Source organism: Suncus etruscus, chromosome 4 (genome assembly GCF_024139225.1).
Source record: "Suncus etruscus isolate mSunEtr1 chromosome 4, mSunEtr1.pri.cur, whole genome shotgun sequence".
Classification (NCBI taxonomy): Eukaryota; Metazoa; Chordata; class Mammalia; order Eulipotyphla; family Soricidae; genus Suncus; species Suncus etruscus.
Window position 1 is genome coordinate 48836055 of NC_064851.1, and position 25077 is coordinate 48861131.

At 42.9% G+C, this 25077-nt stretch overlaps 1 protein-coding gene across 1 annotated transcript in view; it reads right to left on the minus strand.

Moving 5' to 3' along the window:
• The window catches only part of AOPEP (aminopeptidase O (putative)), a 363790-nt gene that overhangs the window by 56076 nt on the left and 282637 nt on the right, over nucleotides 1-25077 (minus strand). Inside the window, exons 11-12 of the mRNA XM_049772315.1 lie at nucleotides 5439-5501; nucleotides 5032-5106 (exon numbers count right to left, since the gene is read on the minus strand). Of these exons, the coding sequence (XP_049628272.1) occupies nucleotides 5032-5106; nucleotides 5439-5501 (138 nt within the window). The remainder of the gene's footprint in view (nucleotides 1-5031; nucleotides 5107-5438; nucleotides 5502-25077) is intronic.

Genomic DNA, 25077 nt, shown 5'->3' on the forward strand with positions numbered 1-25077 from the left:
CTATCCAAAACATACTGGGGGTAGGGAGCAAGTGGTAGGGTTATACCCAGCAGTGCTCAGGTGCTCAGGGCTTACTCTCAGCAGGGCTCAGGGTGTACCAGGGTAGACAGTAATTCGAATAGATCACATATTTGTTAGGAATTTACATTGAAAACTCCACAAATCAGACCACGTTCCAAATATTTGAGCAATAAAATAACAAATTGCCTTTACACTGCTATAATTATTCCTTTTGTTTGGGTTCTTTACAATTACTTTTAATAAGTGACTCCGCCTTCCCCCATCACTCAAAACTGTCAGGCACAGTTGGTGGAAGGCAGAATACAAAAGCCCTCACAGATAGGGGGGTGGGGGGAGGCCACTGCCTAAGCGTGACTCATTAGAATCCATAAAGCTTTTCTTTGAAGATAGAGTATCAATGAAGCTATTGTAAGAGATTACAGCTATATAAATGTCGACCAGTTATGAATTCTCACAGACCAAGAGCAGTTATTTCATAAAGCAGCAAAGGCACCAACCAATGCCTGGAAACCACTCGGTAGTATTCCTGCCTCAGTTGCACAGAGTGGCTGACTGCCAAAAGTTGCTGCTGAGTTCTGGACAGGAAGCACCTTTGGGCCTCGTGCCACCACAGAGCACCGCATGCTGCTTTGCCAGCCTCGTGCTCTGCAGTTGAGTCTCACACACTGCCTGCCATACAAGCAGGTCCAAGATAAAGCAAGACAGTTTTCATTAGTCTTACAGTGTTTTGCAGAAATCTCAAAGTGCTTTGTCAAGTAATTTAAAATGTGCACTTACCTTATCATATTGAATATTTCCGTACAGAATTGCAAAAAAAAAAAAAAATCTTTCTTAAAAGGCATAAATTTTGAAAAGAGCAATAAATGTTACCAGGTCACAGTCCAAGTTGGCTTTTACCTACAATTTTAAAACTTTTTCTGAATTATTATTTATACCAAGATTATCATATATGTGGAGAGCAAAAAATTAAAAATAGAGAGAAAATACTACAGAAATTAAAAAGGGTATCAACATCAAGAAATTTATTTTTCCTCAGAAACTCAGAACACAACTTATGATCGATCTCCTTTAAATAAATACTCTTATAGCTCACATTTTCGCAACCATCTTACTAAGGTTTCTGTGCTTCACTTGATAGTTCAAGAAAAATATGCATCAAATTTTAAACCATTTTATGCCAAAGAGTATAATTTTGACTCTGAAGGAAAAAAAATTAAGGTAATTGTAAAAAAATGTTTGTTGGAAATCACTGTACCTAAGGAACAACGATGAATCCTAACAGAGGTCTCAGTCAGTCCAAAAATACTGACTTAGATTAGAAATTAGCACCAATGAAAAGATTATTTATCATAATAACTTTAGTAGTATTGAATTTTTCTTATTTAAAAAATGCCAATGAATATTCCTGAATTATCACATTATCACATACAGTTATTGACGAGCAAGTATTTTAAAATTTATTCTCTGTATACTACCAAACATGCTTAAAGGCATTTATTATGAATCTGAGAATTACAATTTTTCTTCCACTAAAATAATCATACATATTTTCCTCAAATTCATAAACTTCATAAAATATTCTAATATTTTTTAGAAGCCAATCAAATTGAGCAGTGGGGGGATTATATACCGACTTTTGTGATACTAACGTTAATAAGTTCTGATAAACCACTGCTACCGGCCCAGCCAAAATATTCTAATTCTTAAACTGATAAAGAATAAAAACTTGGGGCCGGAGAGATAGCATGGAGGTAAGGCATTTGCCTTTCATGCAGAAGGACGGTGGTTTGAATCCCGGCATCCCATATGGTCCCCTGTGCCTGCCAGGGGCGATTTCTGAGCATAGAGTCAGGAGTAATCCCTGAGCACTGCCGGGTGTGACCCAAAAACCAAAAAAAAAAAAAAAAAAAAAAGAATAAAAACTTGATACTACTTATGAGCATATGTTTATAAAAAACACTTCTTAATCTTTGAAATATGATAGATAACTTGTATTAATCTTTGCATCAGTTAAAAAGAAAACCAGGAGAGTAAAATTTTTGTTCTTCTTAAACTAAGTGACATTTAAATAAGATCTATTTTTAATTTAATTGGTGTGGATATTAGGCTATACCCTGTTATGTTAGGGGACCGTGGGGGTTCTAAGGACTAAACCCTGGCTGGCTGAAAGCAAGACAAGTACCTCGGCCCCACCTATTACTATTTTTTTTAAATGCACATTCCATAATCTACTGTTATGATCACTGTTGTTTGCATCAGAAGAATGCAGCCACAGAATTACTCTTGTGAGTAGCTGCTCATGTGTCCCTTACATTTCTGTGACAAATTGTTAAAACTACAAATAACAAAATGAACCTGAAATAATAAAATGGAAGGAAATAAAAGCATAAGGAGAAAATAAACTGAGGGCAAGAAGTAAGCTTCAGCTAAAACAAAAACCAACACCAAAAATAAAAAGTATAAAGAAATTTTGTTCATTTTGTAGAAAACTGGCTAAAAATATCAAGATGAGAGGGAAATCAACGTCAGAGAGAAAGAAGGTAAAAGCTGTGTAAGAGAAATAAGATGATAAACCAAAGTTCCCTGGTGGGCCAGGCAAGCAGCAGAGAGGCCAGACCAGGTCTGGTATCAATCATTTCTCATCCATCATTGCAATTCACAGCAGAGCAGAGGGCAAGTCCTCTTCATTTACCTCTCTGAGTACATTGGAAAACTCAACCATTCTCTTAAATCATATTGGAACATTCCCCACTACTTAGCAACTTTGCAATTTAAGAGGAAAATCTTCCCAAAATCTCCAAAAAGATTAGGGTTTTCACTGCATAGTTTTCGTTCTTCCAAGGTCCCACCCTGCTCCGGCTGAGCACTACTATCTGACCCCTCAGACAGGATGAAAGGGGGAGAAATGTGATAAAACTGTCTAGGTTAATAAAGACCAGGGCCAAGGTGACTCCAAGATGCTGGGAGACGAAGCTAGACTTGTGGAGGAAGGAAAAGGGTGATTGATATGGGAGGTGGTGGCAGCAGCAGAGACACAATGGGGTGAATATAGAAGAATCTGAATTTGAAAATGGGCACCTCCCAGAAAGGGCTGCTTCATCTGATTGTACAGGAATATGGGAATAAAGGCAGGAAACACCACCACTTTATTTTAGTGCTGTACAAATATATTCTTGCAGTACGAAAGGGGAGAAACTGATCCCTTGTTTCTGCTTAATGTGAAGGCTGGGAAAAACAACTTCCTAGTAATGCACTGACAAACTTAAAGTCCTAACAGGTTTAACTTCTAGCAAAAGGTGGGCACATGATCTTTTTTTTTTTTTTTGGTTTTTGGGCCACACCCGGCGGTGCTCAGGGGTTACTCCTGGCTGGCTGCTCAGAAATAGCTCCTGGCAGGCGCAAGGGACCATATGGGGCACTGGGATTCGAACCAACCACCTTTTGGTCCTGGATCAGCTGCTTGCAAGGCAAATGCCGCTTTGCTATCTCTCCGGGCCCTGGCACATGATCTTGATCTGAATAATCATTAGCACCCAGAACTTGGTCTGAATTTCAAAACATGCCTTGACTCTGAGCGAAGTCAGAACAGTTGCTGTCTCCCCAACTTGCTTCTGGCCCACACTCTCCTTCAATCTGAGTAGCACAGGCTGAGCTCTAAATCCCAAGCTAGCGGCCGAGGCAAAATCCAGAAGAGCAAACACTCAGCGACTGAGCAGAATCAGAAGAAAATGGGGTACACAGTCACACTCCAGACACAACTCTGAAAATTCAGCTCACCTTCTTGCATTCCCTACTTCCATCCACAAATAGGATAGTCTTCAGTATGTTTGGCACCTAGCAGGATAAGTTAAGCATATCTGACCTAGCATACTGAACAATGGGCAGAAAACAAGTGTGTTCAAAGTCATTTTCTACTACTGTTAAACTCAATGTCTTGAGTATAAATTACTGAATTCTAGGGCCGTTCTTTTATCCCCAAATGCACTCTCAACCGTGGTGGTGTCACCTTCACTAGGAAAGGTCGTGCACCAGGCTGATGCTGCAATGCCCATAATAAGTTAACACATCCCACAGGTTGGCCAAAACGCTATCAGTAAGAAGTTGGCTTCAGAATCAAGAGTGATTCATCAAACCTAGCAGAAAAATAACACCACACTATTTAAATCCTTGGGTACTCTCAAGAATAACACTATTCAAAAGAATAGTAAAGTACTTAGGCAAGATAACAAAGTCCATAGGGGGAAAAAATAGCAAAAATCATTTGCTCTGACTTGTAAAAGCTTTCACATTTATGAGCTTTCTCTTAGGAAACAACAGTCTGCTCACCTTGCTTCATGCTACAACGACAAACCATTTTAATTTCAATTTTTGGTTTTGGATCCACAACCGGCAGCACTCAGGGGTTACTTAGTCCCGGGCTCTGTGCTCAGGAAATCAATCCAGACATGCTCCAGGACGCAGGTCTTCTGCGTGCAAGGCGAAAGCCCTACCTGCTGTGCCACCCAAACCATTTTAACTTAACACAATTCCAGGAAGAAAGTGACATCCAAACTTCATCCAACACACAGAAAATTCTGACTTGGAAAGCCAATTTCTTCTTAGCAGGAGAGTCAAAACAAAGATCCCCTCTAGCGTTTCCAAGTAATCCTCTCTCAAGAGAGCAGAGTATGGGTGCAAGCCCCTCTCATTCTCCACGAATGTGTGTGTGTGTGTGTGGGGGGGGGGGTTATTCCCATCACCTCCAATATATTGATTCCCGGGGGGGGGGTGCCAAGCCAATCTGCGCGCGGCCCCCAAACAGAGGACTCGCTTGGGTCCTGGGCTCTCTCTCGGTCACGGGCCAGAAGCGAATCCCAGGTGGTGTGAACGCACACAGAGCGGCGAAGACCCTCGCGTGGGACGAAGCCGCTTTCCATTTTCAGCACAAGCCGCGCAAAGCCACCACGGCTTCTGGGCAGAGCCGTGATCGGGGAGTCAGTCGGGAATCGGAGGCCCCTTGTCGGGCCTTACCTGCGCCCACGCCGCTCCACGATCGCTCCGTGTCCGCTTGCGCGCTCCCCGGCTCCTGCGGATCCATTTCTCGGCCTGAAGTTGGGAAGCGGGAGACGTCTGCGACCGGGCCTGCGGGGCCAGCTGGGCTGGCTGGCTCGCGCAGGGCAGGGCAGGGCAGGGCAGGGCGGGGAGTGGAACCGAGGGGTCCGGACCTCTGGGGTCGGGGGGGGCTGGCAGCCGGGGGCAAGGGGCGGAGAGGCGGGGGCGCGGGGCTGGCTGGGGCGCAAGGGTCGGGGGACGCGCGCGGCGCTGGCCGGCCGGCCTGGTGCGGAGGCCCGCGCGCCCCGGGGCCCCGTGCATGCGTGCGTGGCCGGGCCTCCCTCTCCGTCTCCCGGCTGCGTGCGTCGGCGCTTGCGTTCACTCACCTCGGCTCGCGCTTGCCGTTCGAGTCCGCACTCGGCCCGGGCCCGGCGCTCGGCGAGCAGCGGCTGCGGGGAGGGAGAGAGAGAGCAGAGCGGCCGGCTGAGCGGCGTCCCCGGGGCCGCGCGCGGCGGGCGCAGGTGCGGGCGAGGCCGGGGGGCGCGGGGGCGCGGCGCGGGGGGTCGCCCCGCCGAGGTGCGCGGGCGGCGCGAGAGGCGGGGCCTGCCTTAAAGGGGCCTCGGCCGCTCTCCGGAGCCCGGCTGGGCGGCCCCGGGCGCGCATTGTCTCCGGAAGGGGCCCGCCAGGTGCCCCAGAAGCGCGGGGCCCCCCGAGTGTCCCCCGTGTTTGCAAGCGAGCGATGGGAACTTCCCTCCTTCCCCATCGCGCTCCCCGCAGCAGCAGCCGGCTCCGAGGTTCCCCAGCGTCGGGCCCACGGCACCGCCGAAGCCCGACACGTGCCTCCGGGGATGGCTGGACCAGCCCCCCTGGAGCCCAGGGACCCCTGGAGAGACAGCCCCCCCCAATTCCCAGAGCCCTCCCACGGCAGCCGCGATCGCTGCATGCACCCCCCCACCGCGCCCCGCACCCCGCGGATGCGGGTGGTGGAGACACACTGCGCTAATCCCGGGGGAGGGGGTGGTGGACAAAAGTCGGGTCGCCCAGTGTTTGGGGATCCCCGAGCAGCCCTTTAACTGGATCGCGTTTCTTAGGGGGGAAAAAAATCTGTCTCGCTGCCCTCTCTTTATTGGGACTTCATCCTTCTTTCAAGATCAAACGCTTCAGATCAAAGCCAAGATCAAACTCAGCCCTTTTTAAATAGAAGCAACTTGGCCGTGGAGTCTCTGACACAAAGAAGAGCTTCTTAATGGAGACATCAGAGTGAAGAACTTTATTTTATCCCCTTCGTTCCATATTCATTACCAGACTACTTAGAACTACAGTGCTGATGCACTTCTAGTTCCTAAAATAAACAAGTTGCTTCAGTGAGGGATTCTTGACTTAAGTGTGTTTCCAGGAAAACACACACACACACACACACTCCAAATTCTAAAATTATTTTGGGGTATTATTAGCTAAATAATATTAGCATTATTAGCTAATGCTATAAAACGTATGTGCGTGTGTTTATCGTGTTGCAGATTCATGTCTAATGTACAACAGTCTCCAACATTTTCTTTTCCAATGGATAGCGAAGGCTTTGAAAAGCTCGAGTGCGCATTCAAGAGAGCAGGTCAAATTACAACTGATGGAAGAAGAATTTTGTCATTGTGGAGCTAATTAACTGTAAATGGAAATAAAACTTGGAACTATTTGAGATTCCTTGCTGTTTGTAAATGTTCCAGAATCGATAGAAGTGTATCACTGCAGACACTTTCCATTTTACTCCAGAACTCTGATACTGACCATTTAATATTGATGCGCTAAGACAGTACCCTCTCTAAATGGACCTTCCTTAAGTGCCCTCTTTGTTGACTCATCAATGATTTTTAAACACAGTCTTAGAAGCAAAATAGCTAAATAAATCCCAGCAATCCAGTAGCAAGTATTCCTATAGCTACTAGAAAACTTATAGATAACTGTTACATATTTCTCTAAGATAATCACTAAAAATGAAGTTTTATGTAGAATCCTATGAAAATCTGTATTACTACTGGGTAGTTATATACCTGATTTCACCTGCTTCAAATCCTTATCTGGTTGTGTACACACACACACACACACACACACACACACACACACACACACACACACACTGACATCCCTTTCCCTGTCACCCAGATAGCTCATAGACAACCTATTTCTGACATAAGCTGAGCAAAGGAAACATCCTTTTGACACTCATCTCTGCTACTACCTTGAGTGGGTAGCAGACTAGGGTTGCTTCTAAGAGCCTCCTTCCTAACTAGCTATTCTTCATTCTAGTTTCTCTTTTTTCTTTACTTATAATCCATCCTCCTCAGAAAAGCTAGAATGATGTTTTGAAAAGAATTCAAACCAATCATTTCTTATCACTGAGAATGCATTTCTATTCTCCTACTGATCATGGGATTTCTACTTATAACCTACCTCTGGGCTTAAATAAGACATCTTCAAAGACCTTTCCTCACACCCCAAACCCAATTAAGAATGAGACCATCCTGTTATTTTTTTTTCAATAATAAACTTCTTATTCTTAAAACGATTATCTTTGGAGGTGAAAGAGATGGGGTTAAAGTATTTGTTATGAGTGCTGCCTAATAGGGGGATCAAGTTTGAAGTTTGATCCCCTAGCCAGGAATCACACAGTCACTACCAGATGTAGCTCAAACCCCCACCCACAATGATTAGCTTTTATGGAAGCTAAGTTTTTTTTTTTTTTTGAAAATTTCAATTACAAGACTTTATAATAATTAACAGGGAAAAGAAAAGGTGCAGAAAGCACAGTCCTTTCACCAATGTAATACAAATTCCTCCTATTAACACATAGCTGTACATTGTTGAACTTTACAGGTCTAAAAAGAAGACTGTTTTGTTCATAATTTGTGTTCAGCTATTAGAAATTCTGCCTAGTGGTTACAGCAATCATTGAGGAGTTAATTTCCTGTACTGAATGCAGCAGATCTGATCCCCACTGCCCCAACCAGGAAAGACCCCTAAGCCAGGAGTAGCCCTTGAGCACTGTGGTATGAACTAACCCTAACACATAGCTGGCACATAGCTACTGCTCAGTTACCATGTAAGTAAATAAATGTAAGAAAGGGGAACAGATGAAATATGAGAAGTTTTCAGGTTTTCTTTCCAATGAACAGTTTTCCTATGAGTAGTTTTCAGGTCTTTTTTTCTACTAACTGGTTTGTTCCTTGGCTGAATTGTGTGAAAAGTATGGAATTGTCCATTTTCAGAAGAAGCATGGGATAACAACTGGGATAGACCTAATTTGATCTTTTTTAGATAATAAAGGTAAAAATTAATAAGGATAATAACTGCATAGCAAAATGTTACAAGACCTGGATTCAGTCTAGAATGGAATATTAACATATGACATGACACATAAAATAACTAATTCTTCTCACTGTGTTCAATATAATGTAAATACAGTCTTATAGGGGGTGGGATAGGCCACACCTGACAATGTTCAGGGGCTGCTCCTGGTTCTGTGCTCAGTGGTCTGTCCAGGAGGTATTCAGGGACCATATGCAGTGCCAGGGCACACATTGTGGTTGATATCATGCAAAGCAAACACCTTAACTTCTGTACTAGTTCATCCTCAACACAGTTCTTTCAGAACAGGCTGGCCCCAATGAAGTTAGAGTACAGACTGCTTTTAAAAATTGGAATCCTGGGGCCAGTGAGGTGGCACTAGAGGTAAGGTGTCTGCCTTGCAAGCACTAGCCAAGGAAGGACCGCAGTTCGACCTCCCGGCATCCCATATGGTTCCCCCAAGCCAGGGGCAATTTCTGAGCGCTTAGCCAGGAGTAACCCCTGAGCATCAAACGGGTGTGCCCCTCCCAAATTGGAATCCTGGTGCCAGAAAGAAAGTAGGGTATTAAATACACTTGTCTTGCCTGGTTTGATCCCTGACACAACAATATCACCCAAGAATTACTGGGAGAGACTGTGAAAGAACCAGGAGTATCTCTGAGCACTGCCAGAAAGAGCCTAAATCACACCCTCCAAAACTGGAATTCTGGGCAAAGAGATGGGCCAAGGTTCAATGGTCTAGAATATATGATTTGCATGCAAGAACCCTGGGTTTAATACCTAGCACTTCGGCATACCCCCCAAGAAACAATGGAAAATATGTGATTGGGAATAATATTTGATTATATTTAAGTATATAATGAGGTGTCAGAGAGATAATACAGTGGTCAGAGGACATACCTTGCATAAATTCCACCCAGGTTTTAATCCCTGACATTCCACAGGGTCCCCCGAGCCCTGCCAGTAGAGATCTCTCAAGAGTAAGCCCTCAACACTCCTGGATGTGACCCCCAAATAAAAGAATATCAAGAAATCTCTTTGCATCTATCTTTGAAAAACACCTGTTTTCCATTTTAACTATATCTTTTAAAATGCTTCACCTAGAGAGACAAGTTTTGAAAAGAAGTTGTATTAAGAAGTTCACTGGGGCCTGAGCAATAATAGTACAGCAGTAAGACATTTGCCTTGCACATGGCCTACTCAAGATGGACCCTACTCAAGACAGTTTGAATCCCGGCATCCCATATGGTTTCCAGAGCCTGCCAGGAGCAACTTCTGAGCACAGAGCCAGGAATAACTCCCAAGCACCACCAAATGTGACCCAAAAACCAAAACCAAACAAACAAACAAAAAAATTCACTAAGGTAGGACCAGAATGATAGCATAGTGGTAGGGCATTCACCTTGTTGGCTCCAACCCTGGACAACCTGGGTTTGATCCCCACATCCCATATGCTCCGAGCCTGTCAGGAGTGATTTCTGAGTGCAGAGCCAGGAGTAATCCCTGAGAGTTGCCAGGTGTGGCCAAAAAAAAAACCAAAACAAAACAAAAAAAATAAAAGGAAATAAAATCACTTAGAGCTATTATAATAGCTGAAGACAGTTTCAAGGGCTAAGGGGAATGCCAATGCATAATAATAAAAACCTTTTTAAACTAGAGGTTTCTGGAGATAAAACCTTTTTCTGGGCCCGGAGAGATAGCACAGTGGTGTTTGCCTTGCAAGCAGCTGATCCAGGACCTAAGGTGGTTGGTTCGAATCCCAGTGTCCCATATGGTCCCCCGTGCCTGCCAGGAGCTATTTCTGAGCAGACAGCCAGGAGTAACCCCTGAGCACTGCCGGGTGTGGCCCAAAAACCAAAAACCAAAAAAAAAAAAAAAAAACAACAACAAAAAAAACCCCAACTTTTTGTTTTCTCCTCATTTTCAGTTAAGAGGAAGTTACTTCTTTACTGGAGTACTATATTTTGTGTGTTTGTTTTTTTACTGTTAACAGGAACATGTCCTCTCTTTCTACTTTTGCTGCTGGACTAGGCTCAATCTGAAAAATGAGCAGTGGCCACTGTCTTTACTGGTCAACCAGAAGTGCGGAGTAGCAAACAAGGAGAGCCATTTAATTAAAACAAACAGTGGCAAAGGTGGGAAGACTACATGCCCTTGAGCACAGCAGAGGAAAAGTTAACCCCAATGGGAAGTCAAAAGAGCTTTAAATTCTAAATAAGAGAAGTTTCCAGAAGGGTGATAGAGTCCACATATGCTCAAGGTAAAATAAAAGAATCTGGAAATAAAATCAAAGTCTATTTAAGCTGCAAATAATAAAAAGTCAGGATTGGGAAAAAAGTTATCAAGCGTTTATATCTTTAATTTTGCTCTATTATCTTTAAATGTAGCATCATTTATTGTTCCTTTTCTATGGTTTTGGAAAATATGTGCCTGCTCATTTTGTCTCTGTGAAAGAGTAAACAGCTGATTTCTTTGTATTTGTATGTTTGTTTTGGGGTCACACCCAGCAGCACTCAGGGGTTACTACTGGTTCTTTGCTCAGAAGTCACTCATGGCAGGCTCAGGGGACCATATGGGATGCCAGGGAATGAACCCAGGCCCTTCCTGGGTTGGCCATGTGCAAGGCAAAAAACATCCTCTTTTTTTTTTTTTTTGGTTTTTGGGTCACACCCGGCAGTGCTCAGGGGTTACTCCTGGCTGTCTGCTCAGAAATAGCTCCTGGCAGGCACGGGGGACCATATGGGACACCGGGATTTGAACCAACCACCTTTGGTTCTGGATCGGCTGCTTGCAAGGCAAATGCCGCTGTGCTATCTCTCCAGGCCCCACAAAAAACATCCTACCGCTGGCTGTGCTATCACTCCAGCTCTGATTTCTTTTAGGAGAAGAATATGACCCTGCCAGAGGGGCCTCTTAGTGAAAGACCTAATAGAGCCACTTTTTCAAAATAGGAAATCCAGAGTACAGAGGATAGTATAGGTATAGTATAGAACTTGCCCTAAATATCACCAAGCCTGGTTAAACTCTGGTACCAATTCACTCCTGAACATAGCCTCTGAAAGCCACTAGCTGTGACCCCAAAGTAATCCAACAAAAAGATTCTAAGGCTAGAAGCTGTTGCCTAGGTTAGATCTGTGACATTGGAAGTCAGGGAGGGGAATGCGTGTATGTGTATGTATAACATATATATGTGTTTGTTACATACAGCTTTAAAAAAATAAAAAAAAGAAAACCCATCTCATGCTTTGTCTACAACAAATTGCTGAACAATTTTTGGTTACTTCCTCTGATAACCACAATTCTAAACTCACTGTTGCTCATCTTACTGAGTTTACCCAAGGCAACAGGCAAAGTTCTTCCTTTCCTAACTCCCCAAAATAATATGAAATATTTGTGGTCTATCAGAACCTTAGAAAAACATATGCCTACAGCATGCACCCCCTCCCTCCACTCACATCATACATACACAGCAGATTTCTCTGAGGTTTAAACTATTAGATACCCAGGATGCATCAAGTTCCTCTCGGCTCAGCATGGAACCCCATAGTGCTTGAAACTAGATGACTTCTTACTGGTGCTTAATAAAACTCCTTTAGTAACATCATGTTTTGATGAGAAGCATTCAATTTCATTGAGGTGTATAATAAGAAATGGCCCCACAGGAAGCAGAACAACAAGGAAGACATTTGACTTTGCATGTGGAACCCCAGTTGGATCCCCAATACCCCAATGGCCCCCACTCCCTCCAGAAGTAATTCCTGAGCATAAAACAAGAAGTAAACCCTGAGATCAACAGGCATTATCCCCATCCCCTGCCACTCCCAGAAATTTCTTTTCCTGAAGATTCACTGGAAAAATGGCCCAGTATCAACATCAAGAATAAATAGACTTGGGCCATCATTTGTTTTTACCTCACAAATAGTGAATACTGTAGTCTTTCCTCTTTTCTAGAAAATTCCATATACAACACTATGTCAATCCTAGGTATTTGGGGGGGGGGTTGTTCATATGCATGTTAATTGAATTCTTGGAGCCATCTTTTTTCTCTATCATTTTTACTTTACTTATTTTTCCTCATTTTATTTCTATCATGTTTCATTTGCTTTGGAGGCTGCCTTTGCTTTGGACAAGGGGATGGATGGGTAAATAAATTACTCATTTTTCTTTTTTTATTGCTTGTTTTGAGTCATACACAGAGGTATTCAGGGGTCATTCTGGCTCTTTGCTCAGGGTTCACTCCTGGCAGGGCTTAGGGAACTCTATAGGGCGGTGTTGGGTAGTGTTTCCCATAACTTACACCTAGGGATAAACATCTCTCTCTCTCTCTCTCACACACACACACACACACACATACACACACACACACACACATACACACAACTAAAATAAAACAGAAAAGTTCAATACTATCCAGAGGGAAGGTAGAAGGTTTTAGATTCTCCAGAGTTTATTCCAGGTTCATGGACAATACAAATCTGGGTCTTAATAAAAATAGATCTTCAGAGAACAGGATGTCAATACTGACCTGAAAGGCTACACATGTGGAGCGATAGTTCTTATTCATCCTCTAGAAACAATCTTTTAGTTACCGTATTTTTCGCTCTATAAGATGCACCTGACCATAAGACGCACATAGTTTTTAGATGCTCTCCTCCCCTGCACTTGGCTTCAGTTCCAGGAAGCATTTACTCTATAAGACACACCGGGGATGGGGGGGACATCTTATAGTATAAAAAATACGGTATGTTGATGACTGTCACCTATTTCCTATGACACACAGTTTACATTTCAAAGATTGCTGGCAAGAATTAGAGCATCTTATGCACTGTGGAAATGCCAAATGGTTCACCATTTTGGAAAACTGCATGGACACATTTCAAATATTTAGGAATTGAGTTTCCATATGACCTAGTAATCCCATTCTAGGAATCTACCCCAAGGGTCCAAAGACTATTCAGAAAAGACATTTGAGAAACTCTGCTCATATTCACCAAAGTCCAAATCTGGTAACAACAGATCTACGAACAGCTGACTGGACTAAGAAACTGTGGAACATACACACAATGCAGTACATTTACAATACTCAGCTATAAACAAAGATGAAATCATGCAATTTGCTGCTGCATGAATAGATCTGAAGAGCATCATGCTGAGAGAAGTTAGTCAGAAGGACTAACAGACTCAGAATAACGGTAGGAAAGACCTGTGTTACTTGCACCTGGTAGTGCTTGCCCAGCTCTGTGATCAGGTGCTGCTGGCAGTGCTTAGGGTAGCATTTGGTGCTGCAATGTGCAAGGTAATTTGACTCCTCTACTCCTGAACTGCCTCTCTAGTCCAGCATGTCTTTTTTAAAAACCTTGGCACTTGGAGTCAGGAATGCCACTCAGTTGTAAAGCTCTTACCTTACGAGTGTGAGCCCTTGTGTTTGATTCCCAGGACTGAAAAATTAAAACAACAACAACAACAAGAAGAAGAACAAAACAACCTTAGTACTTAGATGGGGTTTGTGATCATCAGTCCTTCCAAAGAAACAAGTCATCATTTGAAAATAAGATGATTCAGATCATCCTACCTCCATTGAGGTGAGGTGAGGTGAGGTGAGGAGAGAGAGAGAGAGAGAGAGAGAGAGAGAGGAGAGAGAGAGAGAGAGAGAGGAGAGAGAGAGAGAGAGAGAGAGAGATTCAGATCATCCTACCTCCATTGAGGTGAGGTGAGGTGAGGTGAGGAGAGAGAGAGAGAGAGAGAGAGAGAGAGAGAGAGAGAGAGGAGAGAGAGAGAGAGAGAGAGAGAGAGAGAGAGAGAGAGAGAGAGAGAGAGAAAGAGAAAGGGGGTATGGAAAGTAAGGAAAGTAAAATCCAAACCAACTGAAGTGAATGGAAGAGGTTTCAAATATAAATAACATATGGGAGAAGTGAATGTTTATTCCTAAACATTCAGATAAATGTTCCAGGAAAGCATGGGAGAGGCCAGATTAATTGGTTGCTTTTTTTTTTTTTAATCAGCTGGTACTTTCAACAATGGACTGAATCAATATTTAAAGCTACCTAGCCCCAGCTGTGTCCATATTAGGAAAGCTCAACTCACAGCTCTTTGTGCAAAAAATATCTGTCCTCCCTCCCATTGCTCTGCTTCTCCCCCGGCAAGTAGGTGTGAGAGTAGGAGAAGGGAATGTGAACTTGATCCAACACTGATCAGTCAAGCAGCAAACTCTCATTGTTCTGTAGATACCAAACATAAGTTCTTTCTACCAGGGATCAACCCCGTCACATTCTGCTCACAATGTAGCTTTTGTGCTGAGCAGCAAGGGAGATAGTGAAAACCACAAACAACAGAAGTTTTATTAGACTCATCATAATTACCATTTGATAGGCAGAATCAGAATCTTCTTGGTTCATCTACATTCACATAAAATCAACTACATTAGAATCTCTTGAACTAACATTCTCCTAAGGTTGTTTCTAGGGTTATAATTATGGGTTTCAATTTATAGTGTAAATATTCTAGTCTGACTTAGCTTGGCTTTCCAACCGAATGCGACTTTCTTCAATTCTCTGCTCTTTCAAGCCCAAGAGCATTGAAAGTCATGTGAATGCACCATAAAATAGGCTGTTGCTACTTTCAAGTCCTACACTTCGAATGTGATTTAACTCAGTCCAAAATCATGTGTGATGGTGGAGAGCGACACAACTAAATTCTACACTCCTCTGTCTTTGTAACAAGAAGTTGTGGGCCCTCATCACATTATACCACCTCTTAGAACCCACACTCTTGAGCTAACACTGCCTCCAGGACTCAGGTGAGGATGAAGTGAAATGTGCCTCTCCCCACAAGTGAGACACACAGAGGAAGAGGGAGAACAAATTTATTTCTTCTTTCCCCTCAGAAATAAAAGCCAGTATTGTATCTTGAATTTAAGTAAATGTGCAAAGGTTTCAACATAATGGAGTTATGACATCATAACTAGACATCATAGTAGAATGTCTTCCACCAGGGACATAGGAAGGTTCTGAGCCAGAGCAAGTAAAAAGCCAAAAGAAAGCTGAACAAAAAGAAGTAAGTGCTCTTTCTCAAGTGTCTGATTCTCAAGACAATGCTTTTATTATCAGTCCCATTTTAAAATAATAAGGCTGGGGCCTGAGCAGTGGCACAAGCAGTAAGGTATCAGCCTTGCCCGTGCTAGCCTACGACAGACTGCGGTTTGATCCCTGGCGTCCCATGTGGTCCCCCAAGCCAAGAGCAATTTTTGAGTGCATAGCCAGGAGTAATCCCTGATGTCACCAGGTGTGGTCCAAAAACCAAAATAAATAATAATAATAATAATAATAATAATAATAATAATAATAATAATAATAATAATAATAAGGCTGCTCTTGTTTTCTGTTCTGTTTGGAGGTCATAGTCCATGGTAGTCATGACCACCATGGACTATGTCTAGTTATCTCCTGGTGGTGTTTGAGCAATTATGTCGTGCTAGGGCCTGAACCTGCATTTAGTGTCATGCTCTGCAGCCCCCTCCTCCCATGCTCTCTCCCCATGCAAGCCCACTGTAGTTATAAAATCACAAGATAGCATTCTTTGCTAAGGCAAGCATGACCCAGTCCTAGCTGAAAAGACATTGGAAATAACTTGTTGTAGCTCCATGAATTTAGAACCAAAGTGCTAGGGGGTATGAAAGGAAGTAAGTTGGGTTCCAAGTGCTGTTGCATATGAGGATTCTCATCCTCATAGTCCTGCTATCTGAGATCGTGGTGCAGCAAGGAGACCTGGCTGCACCATCACCACCAAATATATGAGCACATTTCCTAGAGAAGTGATCTACATTGATAATAATCCAATATGAAAAAAGAAATGCATGAGTTTGAAATGTGTTGATCACAAATCAAACAGAACCATCAGAAAATCTAAGCACCACATCTAAGTATAGATGACTATGGGTGTGGTGCCTTTTCTTCATTCTGGATGTCTAAATCTTTTTTTAGGGGGAGGTTTTGAGCCTTACTTGGCAGAGGTAGGGCTTATTCCTGGCTCTGTGCTTAGGGATCATTCCTGATAGTACTCCAGGAACCATATGGGAGGGAAGTTAGAGATTGAAAATAGGTTCTCTGTGTGCAAGGCAAGTGACCTACCTATTATGTCTTCACTCTGGATGTCTGAATTTATATTTTCAGAATACTTGATGGGGAAGGGGATTAAATAAAAATACAATTTAATATAGATAATATACAACTCAAATATATATTTGTATGTAGTAAAATATATATTCTGATTTATCTACTTGCAGCATTTTTGGGGGGAGGTACCACACCCAGTGGTGTTCAGGGGTTACACCTGGTTCTATATTCAGGATTTGGGAGACCCTATGGGATGCATGGGATTGAACCTGGGTTGACTGCTTGAAAGGCAAATGCCTACCCACTTCACTATGACTCCAGTCCCACCCATCTGCAGCTTAATTCAATAGAAGATTTAGACCAAATCCAGGAAGACATCCTTCATTATCAAATCAATGTCAGTAAGAAAGAAACATAATTTGAGGAGAAACCCACTGAATAAAACTGCAGTCAAGGAGAGTCTTAGAGACCATATATTTACTCGCCTGCATGATGCTGAAAAGATTCAACAGGCTCAGTGCAGCAGAAAGCTGAAGGAAATGGATGAACACTAAAGAAGGCAGGAGAATCTGCTCAGAAAAGCTCTCACTACCTTCCAGGGAAATGACCCCAGGAAGAGGCCCGTCCATTCTCTCTGTCCAGCCCAACCCCATTATCACGTGTTGCCCTGGAGACATAATCCCCCTCTCTGATGTACTGACTCTGGACTCCCTTCCATGCATTTTCATGCCAATAAAGTTGCTGAAATTAAGAAGAATTGAATTGTGAAGGTCTGGGGCATAAATAACGTCATATTATAGAGTAAGGCCTAATAACAACCAGGATACCTTAACACACTTAAGAAAAACCATATGATCTATGTAACAATCAATGTAGTTTGAAATCCCCCTCGGCCTACAAAGGAAAATATTTTTAGCATGTAGTGTACTTTGCAATACACATATACATACACAGAAAATATAATTTTAGGAAAGCATCTGGGTTTGATCATTTCTTTTTATACCTCAAGAGCAAATAGGCTCTACTTTATATAAGGTATAAGCAACAATCTACTACCAGTTATGCAAATAGCACTCTATCAAGCTTTTATCAACATTTCATTACCAACTGTTTATTTTCATTTTTACAAAGCAGCAAATATTCTGATGGTTCAAACATAAAAGTAGCATGAACATGTGGTACTCTATAGGCAGCAATGGCCCTTAATGTTTTCTCCACCATGAAAGGTGACCAAGTATTCACTGGATATTTCTCTCTAATGTTACTGAGAGCACAAATGTAAACACGAACTTAATTTTATGTTAAAGTGGATCCTAGTGGGTCAAAAAAAAAGATAGGTCAGACCTAGCACATGGCTGACCCCAGTTCAATCCCTGGCACTGCATTTGGTCCCTTGATCAGAGCCAGGAATAAGCCTGAAACTCTACTGGGTGTGGCCCCAAACAAATCAAAACATTATTTTAGGAAAAAAAGCAGCCACTGCCCAAGGTAAGAATGGAATTTTGTCTTTAGGAACTTTAAAAATTGATAACCTAAGCAAAATGGTTTTCATCTCCTGCGCACCAATCAGTTTCATATCTGTGAATTTGAATCAGAAGTTAAAAAACTCTTCTCCAATGATCAACATAAATAAATGCTTTGATGGATTGATTAGTACAGTATTATAGTGTATGATAACTAAGCACCATTCCAAGCTAAGGGCAAGTTTCAGGCTGAGGGAAGGGGAACAGATTGCCATAAAAGAAAGGAATAGAATTCTGAAAAAGTCAATCTGAGCTTTCTTCTGTTCAAGGAACCAAAAGCTCCTGAACTCAGTGAGGCCTAGCACAGCAGGTTGTGACAAGAAGCAGCAAGGCAGCTCAGTTCTTTGCCCAGACTGGTCTCTTTCATTCCTCCAAGAAATGATGAGATAAGTGGCTCTGCCAGGAGGTAGCCAGCACAAGGAGCTACAGAGGTAGGACTTAGAACAAGAGTCCACTACATCTACTTGGAAACTCTTCTACCAGCTCCTACTCTTCTTTGTTAATCACAAAATAAATATAGCCAAATGTGTGTCAGGTATGGTGCTGCCTTTTTTTTTTTTTTTGGAAGAGGGGACACAGGTGAAGGTACTTGAGGGTTATTCCCATCTTTGTGCTAGGGGAGTGAACTGGGCCTTAATATACTCTCTAGCACTCTGAGCTATTTCCTCAGCCTGATGCTGACTGTTTTATTGATTCTATTTTGATATTTTGGAGTTTGGGGGGGGGGGGTGTCACATCTGGCTGTCCTCAGGACACATTCCTGGTTCTGTGTCCAGGGATCATTAGTGGTGGTGCTGAGGGGACCGTATGCAGTGCCAGGGAACAAATCAGATCAGCTGCATGCAAGGCAAGTGCCTTTCCTGTTATACTATCTTCCAGACCACATTTCTATTTTTAAAATATTCTTTGGTTTTGGGGTCCCACCCAGTGGAACTTGGAGCTGTTCCCAGCTGTGTTGGAAGTTGCTCTGGGGACTATGTGATATTGATGATCAAATCCAGGTTTAGATCACTGAGCTATCTCTCTGACCCCTGATGTGTCCACATCATAAATTGGCTGGGTATTCTCCTTCTCCCCCAAAACTCAACTCCTGTTTACTCCTCTAGCTCTGTACTCAGAAATCACTCCTTGCAGGCCTTATGGGTATTATGTGGTACCAGGGATTAAACACAGGTGAGGGTCACGCAAGGCAAGTGGCTTAATAGCTGTCCAATCTCTCTAGCTCCCAATGCCTCTATTAAAATATAAATATAGATGTAGGCAGTCAGCTGATCACTTCACTGTTACTCTGATATGTGATGTATGTGCTGGCTATCTACCACCAGCCTATGATCCTGACACTTTGCTATTCTCAGTCAACAGAGGCAAAACAAGGACAATAATAAGCCTAGGACTGAGTTGGAATTTGTGTTGAACAAGTAAGTGGATAAGTGAAACATTCCTAAAATACTGTAAATATTGAAGAATGTATATACAGATAGTTTTGGTCTTATAGTTTTGGTCTTACTAATTGATTTTTCTTGTTTGTTGTTTTGGTGGCATGACATCAAAATCTAATTTAGTTCCCATCTCAAGGAGGTCTAGTTATATTTTTCCAAAAGTAAAGACCTAATACTCCTATTTTCTCTTATACACAACCAAGAAAAAAACGCCAGTTTTCTAATGCATAAAGGCCAACATTTCCTATGCAAATTTTTCTATCAGAAACACAGGACTACCATTTAGAAACAACTAAATGATACCCAGTATACCCATGGAACATTTATGTAAAAGACCTGGAAAGTGAAGTTTGTATTATACATATGAAAAGCACTTTTTAAAAATTTTTGGCCCATAAAAGAGTAAGCATAGTTTCAGAAGTCAATAATTAAATTTAAAAAGCATCACTACTGGGTCAGAGATATGGTTTTCCTGGCATGTGGTTGATCCAAGATCCATTCCCAGAAGCACAATAATTGTAAAGTCCCACCAGGAATGATCCCTGAGCAGAGTCAGGAGTAAGCCCTGACCACTGCTGTATATATAGACTTCAAAGCAGAATCATCCCTTCTGAGAGAGGTCTGCTATATTCATTTTGTTATGTATTCATAGGTCTATCTTTTTTTTTTTTTTTTTTTGCCACACCTGGTGGTGCTCAGAGGTATTCCTACCTCTGTGCTCAGGAATCACTCTTGGAACTGTGGTGAGACCCAGGGGATGAAACCTGGGTCAATGGTATGAAAGGCAAGTACCCTAACCATTGTACTATTTTTACAGCCTCCCACCACTCTATTCTTTGTGGGGGTCCTGGGTAGGATTGGACAGGCCTATTCCTGGCTCTGATCAAACAACTGTTGACCATCTGCATAAAAGGTGCCTTACTCCTGTACTCTTGTCTTTGGCGCTAGTCACAGAGCTTATAAAAACCAAGACAAAAATAGAACCAACCTTGGGGCGGTGAGGTGGTGCTAGAGGTAAGGTGTCTGCCTTGCAAGTGCTAGCTAAGGAAGGACCACAGTTCGATTCCCCGGCATCCCATATGGTCCCCCCAAGTCAGGGGCAATTTCTGAGTACTTAGCCAGGAGTAACCCCTGACCATCAAACGGGTGTGGCCCAAAAAACAACAACAACAAAAATAGAACCAACCTCTTTGGATTAAATCAATAGCATTAAAACAACCACAAATTATCACTTAGATGGATGGTATGGGGATGGGCTTTGGACCCTGGACTACCATTGAATGGGTCAGCACATAGGATGCCATGGCCCCTTGGCTGAAAGAGGAATTTTTCCCCACCACTCATTCCTCTCCTAGGATTCTAAACCAAACCAAAGCCATGTAATGCCTGAAAAAACTAAAATTTAACCAGGAAGCAGTAGAGCTTTCACCCAAGCAAGATGTGCACTGGCTTTCAAATGCACATTGACTCTGTTAATCACAATGACTTTCCATGGGGGGAAGAAAAATGAACTCCTGAAAATAGTTCTGTGCTCCTGATAACTGGCAGAGGCTGGCTAAAACCACTACTCAGCCTCTGGACAGATGTGACTCAAAATCAAAGGTCCTGGCACTACATGGGCATGAATGTCTTGGCACACACAGGTGTCAAGTTCTCCACAGTTCAAGAGGAAGGAGCAATGTAAACACATCTTCCAAGAGTCTGTCAGCCTATATCTTCAACCTATAAGGAGAAAAGAAGGTATTTCTTCTTCCAAAGCAAACCAGATGCTTTCCTTTCAACACAAAACTTTAATCTGAAGCTCATTTTTGTCTTCTGGTGGCTAAGGATGGTCCAGAATAATGTATGGGTAGGTCCAGAGGCAACATCCGTGACCTACCACCAATTGGCAGGACATATTGCATATCAGGGCACAGAGGTTGGCCAGGGGACCCAGAGCTATAAAGAGATCAACAAGTACAGGGAACTGAATACATCCCTCACAACTCTCCCAATCTGGACATTGCTGTCTAGAACTGAGTTCCCGTAGCTGCTTCTCTCTAAAGCTGTCTATGAAATAAGTGCCATCATAGTGGAATCCTACTATAAGCTGGCCACTCTGTACAGGGCCTTGCAATGGCTCTCACAGCAACAAATCTCTCTGTGGCCACAGAGTATTTGAATCTGAATAACTTGGAAACAAGTCTATGGACCTGAGCTGTGATGTCCAAGTGGACCCTCCTTAGGGGACAATCCAAAACTCATCTGTGACAGGTGAAACTGTTTGGGGCCTCATAGTCAAATCTTCAGTACCCAGCATTCATATCTGGGAAGACAGAGGCCAATGGAAAAGTTCCAAACTGCACCTCTGAGGCAGACTAGGGGCTCTGTATACACCCTAGACAAACATTGGTGAGTTGGTTCTTTTTGTTAGGGGGCCACACCCAGCAGTGCTGGTCAAGACAAATATGCCACTCCCTAAACTGACTCTCATATCTCTGGTCCTGTTTTTCAAAAAGGACAAAAAAAAATCATAATATTCTAAAAGTTTATATTGTACTGCAGAAAGAAGGAAGAAAACATCTAATCTAACATGTTATAGAATGACAGTTATGAATCTTAGTTAATCAGCATCAGTTCTATGTATAGTTCTGCTTAGTGGGTCTGGCCTGAGTCTGGGATTGGACTTAACAGCTTCTGAGTGTAACACCAGCATCCAGGACTCAGCACAGCAGGACGACTGCCCACTTTGGGACTTTCTAACCCCAACCCACAGTGCTGGGCTCTAGAAAAGTTCTTAGAATTTTCTCTTCATCAAGACCCACATATGTTCAGGCCAGCACCCACTGACCTGAGTATCTGTTTTTTCCTTTCTAAAAAAGGATAGATTAATGGATTTACTCTTTGTCTGACAAGAAAATACTGTTTTATTTTTCACCCCCACACTCTGAATGTTTCTGTACTGAGCTTATTCAGAATTTTTATCCTTTTTTTTTTTTTTAAATTTTGCTTTAGGGCCACACTCAGTGATACTCAGGGATTACTCCTGGCTCTGTACTTGAGAATCACTCTTGGCAGTGCTCAGAGGACCATGTAGGTCCCAGGGATCTAATCTGGGTTGGCCACAATCAAAGCAAGAGCCTTACCCACTGTACACCTCTTTGGTCCCCAGAAGATTTATCCTTTCCAAAAGCGAAAGTTCTTTTTCGCTTTAGCCCATTAGAGAAAGCTTTTCCCATAGGCCTGTGACTGAGCCCACTCAGGAACGTAAGTTTGATGAGACCCTTAAAATGGAAAGCTTTGGCTCTGGTTCCATTTTTTGGGTTTTTTTGTTTTGTTTTGTTTTGTCTTGTTTTGTTTTTTGGGCCACACCCATTTGATGCTCAGGGGTAACTCCTGGCTAAGCGCTCAGAAATTGCCCCTGGCTTGGGGGGACCATATGGGACACCAGGGGATCGAACCGCTGTCTTTCCTTGGCTACCGCCTGCAAGGCAGACACCTGGCCTCTAGTGCCACCTCACCGGCCCCTCTGATGCATTTTTTTTTCTGTGCTCTCCTTTCACACTCAGCAGGATTTATGGGGGTTATGATTTTTCATGTGGATTTTTTTTGTTATTTTGGGGCTACCTAAGATGTTCTTCATCCCTATTGGCTTCTTCAGGCCAAGGATGTGACTCAGGCAGAATACATACTTCTCATGTATGTTCCCTGAGTCCTATCATGCCCACAAATCTCAGATAAAACCAAAGAGCAAGCATCTACCTGAATACCTCCTTCCACTGTGACAGCTAGAATGAGGGAGCAGTGTGCCTAACCTCCCAAGTATTTCTGTTTATGTGGGGCTGCAGCACCCATCCCAGGCACTTTTCCCACTAGCTCCTCCTTGGAGACTCCTGAGTCTTGTGGGACTTCTTTACCATCACATCCAAGTCTCAAACAGCTATGGCTGTGTTCCACCTTGTTAACCAAGCCTCATGCAAAGCAAGTAGCAACAAATGAATCCCTCCCCCCACCCTGCCCTTTTTTCCCTGTACCTTTCTTTTGGTGACAATTGACTAAATTCAGGGCTTACTCCTGGCAGGACTCAGAGGTGATCTGGTGGTTGAACCCAGGTCAGCCATGTGCATTCCAAGCATCCTGCTCACTGTACTATCTCTCTAGCCCCTTACAAACTCATTCTTAACACAAAAAATGAAGGCAGAAAGTTGAATTCTTTAATTTATAGTTAAAACACATCCGGGGGCTGGAGAGATAGCATGGAGGCGTTTGCCTTGCATGCAGGAGGGTGGTTCAAATTCCGGCATCCCATATGGTCCCCCGAGCCTGCAAGGAGTGAATTCTGAGTGTAGAGCCAGGAGTAACTCCTGAACACAGCTGCCAGGTGTGAACCCCCACCCCCCCAAAAAAAACCACATTCTGAGGGTTGAGTGATAACACTAGAAGTAAGACACTTGTTCAAATCTACAGTTTCCCTAAAAGTTCCCCAGCACTATCAGAGGTCATTCCTATACACAGAGCCAGGATTAGCCTCTGTGTACTGCCAGGTGAGGTACAAACATCCATTAACTCCTCCCAAATCACCATCACAGAATACAAACCCTCACATCCAAAAAATACACTTGCTTGATGTATTTCATACCCATAAAAATGTGTCTCTACTCCATTATTTGAAAATGGAATGGTATTGGAATGGTGTAGAAAGATTCTTTCTTGTCTTCTTGTTTGTTTGTTTTGGGGCCACACCCAGCAGTGCTCAGGGGTTACTCCTGGCTCTGCACTCAGAAATTGCTCCTGGCAAGCTCAGGGGACCATATGAGATACCAGGAATTGAACCCAGGTCCATCCCAGTCAGCCCCATGCAAGGCAAATGAGCTACTGCTGTGCTATCTCTCTGGACCTCTACCACTCCAGCATTCATTGTCAATTTATCACCACCAAAAGTTGCTACATCTCTCCTCTGTTTCCAGACAGGTTTCCAACAACAACTAACTCTGCTTCGATAATAATAATAAAATGACCTTTTTCCAAAAAAAAAAAAATTGACATTTTTCTTCTGAATTCTAAAAGTCAGCATTAGGTCAGATATCTGGATCTCTTTTTCCTATTGAAGTATTAAGCATTTTGAGTTAAAAGCCTGTGATAGAATCATCTTTGGTAATGTATTGCTCCTTATAAAGAATAGATGAACTATATTTGGGTTGAGAGGGAAGGGTTAGGTAGGAAGGCACTGGGCTAGGAGGTATGATTTCAGATCCTGGGAGAGGTTTCCTCTGGCAAGTCTCATTCATAGGGCTTGGGAAGCTTGACAACTCTGTCCAAGACTAGACTGACACTATTACAAAGGAAATCTTCAAGGGAGAGGAAACACATTTAATCTTTTGTATTCACTAGGAATCTCATTTTTAGACTACTGTGAGTGACATTGAAATTCTTTATGAAATCAAGTTTGAAAGGGAGAGAAAAGAAGGAAAGACACAGAGCTTTCATTTCAGGCACCAAAGGATAATCTTTCCTGTTTCGCTGGGTGCCTTATGCTGTAAAGAGTCAGTAGTTTTGGAAAGCTCTGCTCAGGTGCCCTCGTACAGGCCTAGTGAGGCCCAGCACAGACCCTCACTGTTACTGCTCTCTGCG